Consider the following 12,361-nt stretch of genomic DNA (forward strand, 5'->3'; position numbering starts at 1 on the left):
GTCTAGCTCTAAGCTCTTTTTTTTTCGAAAAATAATAATAAAATGAGAATAGACTAGGTGTATAGTTTGGAGGTCCCCACTTTAGTGCATTAAAACTACAACAACAACTAGTCTATAAAATTCATATATAAATTTTTGAGTTGTACTGTGATAGGATAGGAGTGCCTAATGAAATGAAATGAAAAAAAGAGAGAGAGAGAATACTTACTTATAATTAGTAAGTTTTGTGGAAGAGTTTGAAGATTTGGAATTTACTATATTCTTTAGCAATTAACATTTTAAGTACTTGATAATTAATATATTGAGAAAGAAAAAAAGAGCATATCATGTAAGCTTTCTTTTTTTCAAAAATAAAAAATGGAAAGCACTGATTTTTTTGCAAGTGCAATTTGATCATCATGGGGTTTTTTTGGTTTAACTTCATCTACACTATAATCTACACTATAGGCTCTACATAAATTAATGTCCTTTTTTTTTTGGGCTAAAGAAAACATTTTGGATAGAGTTGTAATAAGTTGTTCCAATTATGCAATGCAAGTAAAAAAAGTCAAAGGTTTCGTATTCAGATGTAACAAGAAAGAAAGTAAGACATCTATCATAATCAATAGTTGAAAATTAATGAATAGTGTTTCATTCATATACGTGAAACTACTATTTGTCCTTAGTAAGGGGCACAAAATTCATTCCCTTTCAAAATATACAATTTTCTATATAAATATTTTCTAATAAAAAAAAAAAAACAAAGGTAGGTAACTATGCTTTTACAAAGTATTTTGTATTTTCTTTTTTTTTTTTTTTGACAAAAACCTGAAATCCTTCAAATATAAAAACCAAGTAGTATAAAGATTCAGGTTAGATTGGAAGGTAGAGAACCATTCCAATTCCAAGTACATTTATTGTCTAATCCTAATCCTGTTTTGGCATGGAGATGAGCTATCTTATTACAATCCCTTGGTACATAAATTACAGACAGGTTAGGACTGAACAACAATGAATTCCTAATACTATTAACAACATCACTAAGAACAGAATTATTACAATAAGAGTTGTAAATTTTATCGATCACACTTTTGCAATCCGAGGCAATAGCCGAAACAGGAAGCTTAACTGCTTGAATCCACTCAAGGGCTGTAAGGATTGCTTTGCCTTCTGCCACCTCAAGGGAAACTACACCAGAATATGGAGTCATTGTTATTTTGTATTTTTAATAATACTCATTTGATATATATATTTTATAACGAAAATAATTGTACAAAACAAACCAAAGTCTAAGCCACTAATCTATGAGCACTAACATTAGTAAGTCTAAAAATCCAAAGTACAACGAAATTAGGAAAAGATTCAAGAACGGGAAAAGATGAAGGAAAAAAATCAGGTGGCTTATGAATCCACCACACCACAAAATCAAAACTAAGTCCGTCGCTACAAATATTTCAAGGACTAGATAACCAAATTTGTCTAGCCAAAGAATAGTAACAGAATAGATGAAGCAGATAATATTCACGACACTACAAATAATGCAATTTAAACCATTGCCAAAAAGCTTGGAGACGATGTCCTATTGGCAACATATTTCTTCCTAACTTCCATAAGAAAACTTTAGTTCTTCATGAATTGGGGCCTTCTAGAGGACCTTCTAGATCTCATTGCAAGGGCTTACTCTTGAGGAAACCAAAAATCTATAGGCGTGTTTCACCGAGAAGCTTCCATCAACAATATCTTTTCAAATTAACATATCTTTACTCTCAGGAGGGAGGCTTTTAATGAGATGAGAGGGCCCACAAAATCTCGACACAAACTTCGCCCATGCACTGGCACACCAGTTGCCATTCACCAAAAGCATAGCAGACAAGAAAGCTATACACCATCTTGAACCCATGGATTGAAAGAAGCTACCTCAATATCAGGTAGACTTTCGATACAAAGACACCATATAGATCTTTAATTGCGAGGTCATCACAATGAGGGTTTCTTCCACACATTGCAAATGCAGCCCACTATCTCAGCGCTCTTAAACTTTTTGCTCTGATACGACTTGTTGGGCCCCGCTACCTCACCTTCTCCCACATTAGTATGATATTGTCGGCTTTGGCCTAACCCCTCACGGTTTTTTTTTTTTTTGGCACCTTCCCAAAATGCCTCATACTAATGGATAAGGTGGAACACCTTACATACCCATAATTCTTTCCATTCCTAGCCAATGTGGGACTTTAGTTGCATTCCCAATAATCTTCAAACCGCAGCCTAGCCCTCTTTCTCTACTTCTCTTCTTCTAGCTTCAAACAAAGCCCTCCATACCCGAACTCGCATGTACCCAAATAAACACCAGAAAAATAGTGACAGCAAAGATCTAAAATGATATTTGTTAGTTATTGAAAAGAGACCCGAAAATAGAGGCAGAAAAATAATAGCAAGATGACAAAGAGATTGATTTCGGAGTTCCCCTCAAAATCAAGGGTACATCTCCGTCAAGCTTCCTTCGAAGATGCTTGATTCTTCACTATCCATGTCAAAAACGATTACAAAGAGTTGGAGATTCCTAACCACAATTTTAGTAGGTAATCTCAAGCTTTTTCTCTCTTTTCTTCTTTTATTTTTCTGGTTTTATTACAAATAAATCTCTCTAACTCTCTCTGTTTTTCCCTCTTATTTTTTGAGGTTGTTTCTTCATGAAATGGCTGCTGCAACACTCTTTGGCTGATCTGAAAATGCCACACGAAATGGGCAGGTTGACCCCTTTATTTATAGTGTTGTTGTTGATTGTGATGTGTTGTGTTTTGAGCTAAGAAAACAGTTAGAAAACTGTTATGATTTTTCCTTGTGTTGCTGAAAGTTTGTTGGAGTCTTGAGAAGTTGTTATTAATTTCTTGTATAGTAAAGAGCTAAAAGATTTAAGCCTATGAAAACAGAACCGACTACTCCAAGAGTTATAATGGTCTGTTGAGACTAGTAAAAAATCTTACTTTATTTTTCCTTGTAACTTGTTTAAGGCATTTTCCCATGTGACAGTTAGTATGGAGATTTATCCAACACTCTATAATGGTCCCAAGACAATCACGAGACCCAAGGTGTATTCTACAGATTAATCAAATTCCCATCTCGCACGAGGAAACAACTATGGTATCTAATAAGCTCCCTAGAGGTCATAATTTCCCGGGCCACAAAAGAAGCATTGGAGGGTAAAGTGAGATTTCAAAAATTAACTCCTGATTTACAGTATTTAGCACAGAAATTTTTGCACCAAAAGAAATCACTATTAGAAGCCAAACACCATCCTAATTTTGATATCAGGGCAACATTAAGATCCCATAATTGTTTAAAACCTAGGCTCACATTCTCTTTAGGGCAACATATAGACTCCAAGTTAGTGAGAGCCAAGAATCTAGACTTCTAAGTAGCCCGAGTCCACCAAAATCTCCTAACTAGCTTATCAAAGATCATCACAAAGTCAATTCGAGAGCAAGAAAGTGGGCATACTATAAATAGGAAAACTCTGCACCATAAATTTGATCAAGGTAGATAGGAATACTCATTTGATACTTCATATTTGAAAACCATACATATTTATTACTCAAAATTCAATTTTTATTTTTTTATGTATCATAAATTCAAATAATAAAATACTCTAAATTTAATTTTTAATTTTTTATGTATCATAAATTTAAATAATAAAATTTTACCAATTTCTTAATTATATGAGCTATAAATTTAAATTTAATTATTTAACAACTGTTTAGTCATGTTATTATATTAATAAAATTTTATTTATCATTTTCTTTTTGACAATATATAAAACTTTAAAAGAATATTAGCAACAAAATTATCTAAACTCTATGATTAGTGACACTTAACTACATAAATTAATTTTTTGGTATTAAAACCCTTCAATATTAGCTATTTACTCATTTCGTTCAAAAGACTCTATTAAGTGCCGGTAGACATGTCACATTGTACACGTAGTAAATTTTTAGTGAAAAATATTGGCAACAAAACTATCTAAACTCTATGATTAGTGTCACTTAACTACATAAATCCAATTTTTTGGTGGTAAAATCCTCTACATCTCACTTTTGTTAGCTATTTACCTATTCCATTCAAAAGACTCTATTAGGTGGTACGGTGAACATGCCACTGTGTACATTTGACAAATTTTTAGTAGAAGATATTGGCGGTAAAACTACCTGAACTATATGATTAATGACAATGAACCACATAAATTGATTTTTTAGTGGTAAAACCCTCAAAATCTCACTTATGTTAGTTATTTACCCCTTTTGTCCAAAAAATTCTGTTAAGTGCCATAGTAGACATGTCACAGTGTACACGTAGCAAATTTTTGTGGTCCACATAATTTTAATTGATTAAATATTTTTAAAAATTATAAAAAATCAAAAATCAAAAATATTTTTTTCTTTTTATTTTTTCCTCTTCTTCTCTTTCTTTTACATTTTTCTCCCTGTAACCCTAATTTCCACCCACACTCCCTCTCTCTTTCGTTCTCCTTCTCGCACAGCTCCGGCAAGTCACCTCCGACCGCCTTCAACCCAAACAAACCACAAAAACGACTTCCCAACCTTACAAACCCAACCAACCCTTCAGCCTCCCTCTAAGCCTCGAGACCCAACCCTCCTTTGAAGTTTCTCTTTCTCGCCTCGACCTCGCCAGATTTGATTCTCCCTCTCCCACAACTCTTCATCAATACCACTGCAGTTGGAGGGATTCTCTGGGTTCGTTGGTTCATGCCTGGGTTCGTTGTGGTCTAGTGGGTTCATCACAAAAGAAGAAGAAAGAACGAGGGAAGGGAAATCTGATGGTTCCAATCATAGAGTACTCAAAATAGCATTTGAACGAAAGGGATAAATAGCTAATAGAAGTTTAGTTTGTAAGATTTTGCCAATAAAAAATCAATTTATGTGGCTAAGTGTTACTAATTATAGAATTTAGGTAGTTTTGCCCGTCAATATTTCCTACTAAAAATTTACCACGTGTACACTGTGACATGTCCACTGTGGCACCTAACAGAGCCTTTTGAACGGAATGAATAAATAGCTAACAAAAGTGAGATTTAAAGAATTTTACCACTAAAAAATTAGTTTATGTGGTTAAGTGTCACTAATCATAGAAGTTAGATAGTTTTCCCGGCAATATCCTCTACTAAAAATTTGCTACGTGTACACTGTGGTATATCCACCGTGGCACTTAATAGAGCATTTTGAACAGGAGTAATAGCTAACAAAAGTGACATTTAAAAAATTTTACTACCAAAAATAGGTAATTTTGTCATCAATATCCCAATTTTAAAATACAAGAGATACTAAATGAACGGTAAAAATACCTAAATTATTTTTTTTTTTTGAACAATTGACAAATAAAAATTGAATCAATATCATATATTTAATAATTATATTATATACACATAGCTTCAAATAAAAAAAATAAAGAGATCCCTTTTAAATTTTGGATACTTAAATAACATGTCTACTCTATAAATGTTATTTATACATTGCATATTATTAGTAATTCGTGTTGAGATTTTAAATTTACTAAAAAATTACTAACCCGAACATAATTTGTGACACAAAAAATTTATAAAACACAAACACGAACACAATTCAAATAAATTACCTACAAAATCATATGTCGTGTTGGCAAATTGTAAGCTAAATTACTATTTTTACTGTCATCAAATTGTATTTGTGTGGAGCTCTTAAATTTATTTTAGATGTCTAACACGAACACAATCCATGACACGAATAATTTATAAACACAAACACGACCTGAATAATTTTCATGTTGTCCCGAACTCATAAAATATCAACTCGTGTTCGTATCGAACCCACCGATTGCCACCCCTAAATATGTGTCCAAATTCCAATTGATTTTTATTTTTCTTTTGAAATCATTTGTACAATTGAATTCATATCAATGTAAATAAGTGAAAAAGAAAGAGAAAAATAAAGATATAAAAGCGTGGTCAAAACTGCCCAACCCTCACGGCAAGCAAGTTCCTTCCTATATAAAGCTAAAAATATCACAAATCACAATGGAAAATCTTAGCTCATAATAACCAAAATTCCAAGAGTGAGAGCTTCCATCATTTTCAACGACTTAAACGAAAGAAAATGAAAAACAATCGAAATAGAAATAGAATATCTTCAATGTTAAATTTTTTTAATACAATTTTAAGTCAAAGTTTGAAGCAATGACTTAATAAACAAACAAAGAAGAAGAAGAAGAGTAAACTAAAACAAATCTAAATCTAAATCTAAAACCAAATCATGGAGCATTTTCAGTATTAGTAGCTATAGTATTAAAGAAAGCATTTATATTTAAATCTATAGAGTATTATTAATAGGAGACTTTATGAAAAAATAAATGTTTTCTAATATTGGTTTTCACAATTATTAAGAGTTGTTTGATATTATCTATATTATATATCTTTGTCATCAATTAAAATATGATCAATTGTTTATTATTTTTGTAATTAATACAGAGATTACAATAATGAAAGGGCATATGTTACACAGCCTGGTTATTAAGCATATACAACACGTGACATAATTAGGACCTTAAATAATTAATTTAATAAATAAATAAAATATAATAAAGACAGATAGATCATATAGATCTTACCTACTACAATTGTCCACAAGTCATATCCTTTTTTTTTGGTGCTGATTTGTGAACTCATTAATCATTATTTGTTGTTCTCTCATTTTTTCACCCTATTTTATTATTTTATCTTTTCTTGCATAAAGGGAATTAATTTGGTATTACTATATATTATTTCTTTTCTAACCCAAAGCATGGGTTGGAGCCCACTTGAAACAAAGTTAGGGAACATGATAACTTACACAGGAGATGCAGATAGCAGAAAATCTGGCAGTTGTCTTTGTAGTAGTATTCCACAAAATGGACACAATGGCTTTGGAGATGCATTGTTCGAGGCCGTTGAAGACTTTAAATCGAATGAAGGGTATCCGGGCAATGTGAAAAGAGTTTCGGGTGGTAGTGTGGAAGTTCTTCTGTGACAACATATGCAAAACCATGTTGGGATTGTAAGACAAACTTCCATAGAAACAGAACAACGAGCTAGTTTGTGTCCCTGACCGTTACTTTCGCAATGTGCGAATTCTGGAGATTTAAATGGAACTGGAGCTGAACAATAGCAACACTGCTCCCCCGTTGCAATTTTGCTTGATTGAAGCCTATAAATGTATCACACATTTTTAAGGCAGTGAGAAATTTAGACATAGTAAAATCAAGCAGTTTAAGGAAAATAATAAAGTACCTCTTCTCATGCTTTTGAACCTCTGATGCTAGGACTATTAACGGATTATGTACATAATCACGATTAAGCGCAACCCATTGCTGCATTTGTGCTAACCCAACAGGAAATTGATTTCCAGGAGGAGATGAAAGTGAGGTTGATGGATTAGAGAGCAGACTAACACAAGTAGAAAAGTTCAAACCTATAAGTCTCTCACGGAGTTCTCTTTCGCTGCTCAAAAGCAGCTTAATCCAAATAATCAGTTTCTCATCTGAGCAATCTAGTTCTTTAAGGTTCTCTAATTTGCTATTAATTTGGTCAGCTTTCAGCTCTGATAGCATAACCCTTCTACAAATAATATTCAGCAGGTGTAGCTGGCGAGAAGAAAGCTTTGAAAAGATCCTCGGGATATGCAACAAAATCTTTTCAGTAGAATGGTACTTATTAGATCCGATATAAGAAATTGAGAGCCACTTGATCAGTATATGTTCTACATACTTTGCTGCAAAGCGCTTAAAAGCCAGTAACCCTGCTACTATATCCCAAACAATGATAGGTTTGCTTGGACATTCATACTGTTTCAAAGACCACAGAATATTGACCTCCCAAGAACTCAACTCCTTTACGGGAATACCAGGAAGAGCGAAGGTTGAGGAGTTATTTGACAAAACAGATACTTCTTGTGCACCAATCCAGAAGAACTCAACAGCAGCCTTTTGAGTCCTGGCATGTTTTTTCAAGAAATTAGCTAAGGCAAATAAAAGGAAACCTGCAGCTTTATTTTCCAGTATGAATGTTGTTATTTTAGTTTTAGTTTGTTATCTTTCCTGATCATTTCCATAGCAAGCTGACTCTTTGTCCTCTTGCAGTCATGATCAAGGCTTTTGCTGAATAGCAGCTTTAAGTCGAAATTGCATTCTCTCACTCCCTGCAATTTATTATTTCATTTTTTACTTAGGTAAATATTAGCTAATCAACATTCCCTATCTTCCTTGACACTTAATTTCCGAAACAAACCAGAAAGCTTGACCCTTTATATCTTTGTTTCAGTTTTTACTGAATTAAATGATTTCCATTATTTCTCAAGCTGATTCTTAAGTTTAAGTTCCTATATTTCTACACCAACAAAATTTACAGATATAGATAGCATTATTATGCCTTCAAAGTGTTTTTTTTTTTACCTTTTCTGGTACATTGGATCCAATAAATCTTCATCGAAATTGCGAATCTACAAGGTTTAAGAATAAACATTTTAGTGTTCTTTTCAGTCTACAACTTTAACATTTGAGAAAAAAAAAATGGAACTGCTGGAAATTATTATAATAAGTAGTGGCACTGTAGATGTCATTATACTCCATTCCAATAATTAACTGAAACATAACAGCATTACCATCCTACTTAGTAATAACACATGTAAAGGGCACAAGGTTTATGTCATACCATAGCAATCACTAGATTTCCAGGAGAGACTGCAACACCAAAGCATGACGCATATGTATGTGAAAGCTGCAAGTGCATTTTCACACTTGTAAACCAAATAAAGAGTTTCACAGAAATGAAGGGAAAAGGGGAATGTAAGGATGGTAACATACTTCTGATGGGCTTCTCAAGCGAGGAGTGTTGGAAGGAAGTGGTACTTCAGATAGAACATCATTACTCCAAATCCAACACCGAACATAATTATCCTAATAGCACTTGAATTTGTTAGCCAAACATTAAGATACATTTCACTTATTTATGATTATGACATCAACATTTATGTGTATAACATATATTTCATATCAGTTTGTGTAAAGTGGTTAAAGAAAGAATACATCATCAGTATACTTGTTCATTATTATCAATGACACTTATATCATCAGAAATTCCACATCTACATAATTCTTTGACTAATCAGTCATCCACTACAAAGCTTCTTGTAGGAGTTACAATCATAAATGATATGTAGCTAGCAAAAGTAACATTTTTCTGACCCATCCAGCCCCGAACAACCCAATTTTGGTAATCTATTTTTACTAGCTTTTATAAAATCTTTTCAATCTTGCTCTCAAGCATATAGCTAAACCATGACAAATTGAGTGATCAACTATACAAATATTAATTTAGCAAACGAAAAAACTTTACAAATTTTAATTTATTCTTGCCAGAGATACTTCTATTTTTACTGCAGAAAATATTTCGAAGTCAAAGAATGATTCGAACTAAGTTGTGGTAATGATTTACATGTTAAAAACAAAAGAAACAGAAAGGGTGATTATAATTGAAAAAAACATAACAAGGAAAAAACATAACACAACTTCTAAACTCAAACTACCTGACTGCAGCTGTACAGACAACGTCCTTCGAAAGCCCAAGCTAAACCTGTAACCTAGTAATGCTTAAAAACTTAATACACAGCTTTGACTAGAATTAAAATAAAAAAGTTCAAAAAGGAACTTACAATATTGTCATGTGAATCATACGAGCCAACTTTATCATATTTACTATTCGATATGTCACAAATCCATACTTCGAAAATTCCAGATCCTTTTCCAACTGCTAAGAAAATTTTGTTTGAGGACTGAGCAGGTACAGCAAGTGAAATTACTGAAACTGGGACATCATCATTTATAACCTATTAAAAATACCATTTATCACAAAATGCTAACAATTAATAAGACAGAAGTAGACTTTTAAATATGAAAAAAATTCAAGAGCTACATTACCTCTTTTAACAGGGAAAGGGAAGCATGATTAGCTTCGCTTGACTTCAACAATTGCTCATTATAAATCATCCATATCTTGACACTGGAAAACAAAATAAAATAAAATATGAATGATAATTGATAACTACAACCAGCTGATGAGAATAAGTAATTTTATTTTCATCTAGTAAGACAATCTTTCAGACTTCAGACACAAAGTGAATCAAGGAATCAGACATGCCTGTGAAATCGATTGAGTTGCTGAATACATAAACAAGGCTACTCAGGGAAAGATGAAACATTGTGTTACAAATAATGCTAGGTTAATGGAACAAATCATAACAATTATACATTAAATATTACTTTCCGAATAAAAAAGATAAAAGAGAAATTACACATATAATACGTAGATGAATTCTTGACCACACAAAATTTGCACATAAGAAAAGCCACAAAAAGATTTAAAGTGCTACCAACTCACCTCCCATCAGAACTTCCAGTAACCAATAAAAATAGAGGATTTGAAGATTCAGAATCAAGCAGTGCCCAACTAATTGCTGTAACCCATGAACCATGTGCCTGCAAGAGCCCCACAATAGTTGCAGTTGTTGGGACCCTACTGAGATCAATCGAGTAGCATTCGGGTACAGAAACTCTCCAAAGTGAGACTTTACCAGATTTCCCACCAACTGCGAGTAAAGACATGGATGAACCATTTTGAGGAATAGCACACATTTTGGGTGAAACCTGCAACACTGGTGACCAAGCAACCACAAGAGATGATAGTATTGCACTCCGGGTGGCATATTTATCAGCAGTTATGAGAGGCAGTGTGGACTTTTCGGGTATCTTCTTAAGAGAATTGGCCTTAGATTTTGATACAGAAACAATCTGCATACAATTGCTTTCTTCTAATTGGCCAGTATCAGTCTCCAGCGCCTGAAATTAGTTAAGTAAAACAAGTAGAAAAACAGCTTTGAAAGAAAACATTAAAACAGAACCATATTATTGAAACAATATAACTATTATCTAATGTCGGATACATTCTTAATCGATCTCCGTCGCTTACGTTGCTTTCTCAAAATGACATTTAAGCAGTCTTCATCAGAATCTACCTCTGTATCTAATTTCTGGTAAAATAAAATTAAAAAAAAAAGTTACTCAATCAAATTTATCAAAACATAAAACCATCTAGAAACCATTGCCTCCCAAGATAATATCAAACTTACATCAGATTCATTCGGAATAGATGCTTTTAACTCGCCATAGCTAGTACTTTCCAGATAATCATAAAGCTTAGCTGATATATCCATAACCTGAAGAAAAAAAAAAGACAAAATTTATCAAATTTCACTGATTTGTTCATCTAAAATCTTTGACCTTAATCACATCATACCTCAATCCATTCAGCACAGAAATCACAAAAAGGTTGACGATATAGCTTAACACGTCCTTCAATGGTGCACACAGCAAGCAAGCATCTACATTGTAAGCACCAAATCAGTATACACAAATCAAATTCGATCACAGTAAAAGGTCAGAGAATGAGAGAATCAGTCTCTTACCCTGAATTTGGAGATAATCCAAGCGGCGACCATGAAATTGATCGAACACAAGGCCGAATGTCACGAGATATACTAGTCGGAAGCAAAGTATCTGATAACAAATCTAAAAAAAACAGAGACAAAGTTTGAAAACTGAAAAAAAAAAAGTGAGATAAGATTGATAATCAAACGCCGAAAAAAAATTTACCAGTACGATCAACAACACCGATTGGATAAGGCTCGCCGGTTTCGATCGTGATAAGACCTCGAGGTTTAGAAGGCATTGCAGGACTCTGACAATGAAAGAACACAAAATGTAAGCATATCCATACATACATTCATACATATATATAGTGAGAGAGAGAGAGAGAGGGAGTAGTAGTAGTAGTACGAGTATGGTGACGAGATGAGCAGAGGCGACGGCGATGAGGTTATCGTCGGACCAAGCGAGGGCGTTGGGGTAGAAAGGCGAGGCAGATAAGGCGGCGGCCTGAAAGCGCGAGGCCATGGTTGGTTGGTGGCCGTTGAGAATTGAATTTGGAGGGAAATTTGATGAGTTGAAGTTGAAGGGATCGACTCGAGGAGACTGCGGATTTTGTTTTAAGATTTGATTAAGAAGAAGAAGAACCGAACCCTAGTTCGAGTACCCACATCATCACTATCTTTGTTTCTTTTTTTTATTGGACAAGTACAACCATTTTTTTAACTTATTTTATTTTTTATATATAAAATTAAAAAAGAAATCACAATTGATCTTTTCTGAACCTCTTTGATTACTTTGATAATGTTAGAAATCACCTATCAGTTATAAAAGTTTCAATCACCTATCAGTTATAAAAGTTTCATAGTTTTAATTAAGTTAT

The 12,361-nt window shown here is 33.3% G+C and overlaps 1 protein-coding gene across 2 annotated transcripts; it reads right to left on the reverse strand.

The window, feature by feature from the left end:
* Positions 1-6,561: 6,561 nt before the first annotated feature.
* Positions 6,562-12,273, reverse strand: LOC115716662 (uncharacterized). 2 transcript variants are annotated; one of them, XM_030645512.2, is made up of 15 exons: positions 11,890-12,273; positions 11,707-11,791; positions 11,520-11,622; positions 11,351-11,435; positions 11,184-11,270; positions 10,998-11,084; positions 10,436-10,893; positions 9,976-10,057; positions 9,711-9,884; positions 9,585-9,638; positions 8,863-8,955; positions 8,711-8,782; positions 8,452-8,498; positions 7,292-7,993; positions 6,562-7,208 (listed from the first exon to the last, which is right to left on the reverse strand). In XM_030645512.2, the coding sequence occupies exons 1-15, from the start codon at positions 12,004-12,006 to the stop codon at positions 6,851-6,853; spliced, it is 2,604 nt and encodes an 867-aa protein (XP_030501372.2). In that variant the 5' UTR covers positions 12,007-12,273; the 3' UTR covers positions 6,562-6,850. The 2 variants fall into 2 exon arrangements, with proteins under 2 accessions (XP_030501372.2, XP_030501373.2); XM_030645513.2 differs by having other exon boundaries at positions 8,711-8,776; positions 11,890-12,272.
* Between the last annotated feature and the right edge of the window lie 88 nt (positions 12,274-12,361).

The sequence above is a fragment of the Cannabis sativa genome, chromosome 5, assembly GCF_029168945.1.
Source record: "Cannabis sativa cultivar Pink pepper isolate KNU-18-1 chromosome 5, ASM2916894v1, whole genome shotgun sequence".
NCBI lineage: Eukaryota > Viridiplantae > Streptophyta > Magnoliopsida > Rosales > Cannabaceae > Cannabis > Cannabis sativa.

What these genes read in the sequence shown, in the direction of transcription:
- LOC115716662 (XM_030645512.2), bottom strand. Translation starts at nt 12,006, where the DNA reads ATGGCCTCGCGCTTTCAGGCCGCCGCCTTATCTGCCTCGCCTTTCTAC. An exon ending in TCTGTGCTGAATGGATTGAG is followed by an intron (nt 11,271 to 11,350) that starts GTATGATGTGAT and finishes TTTTTTCTTCAG; the next exon opens with GTTATGGATATATCAGCTAA. An exon ending in CTATTCCGAATGAATCTGAT is followed by an intron (nt 11,085 to 11,183) that starts GTAAGTTTGATA and finishes TTATTTTACCAG; the next exon opens with AAATTAGATACAGAGGTAGA.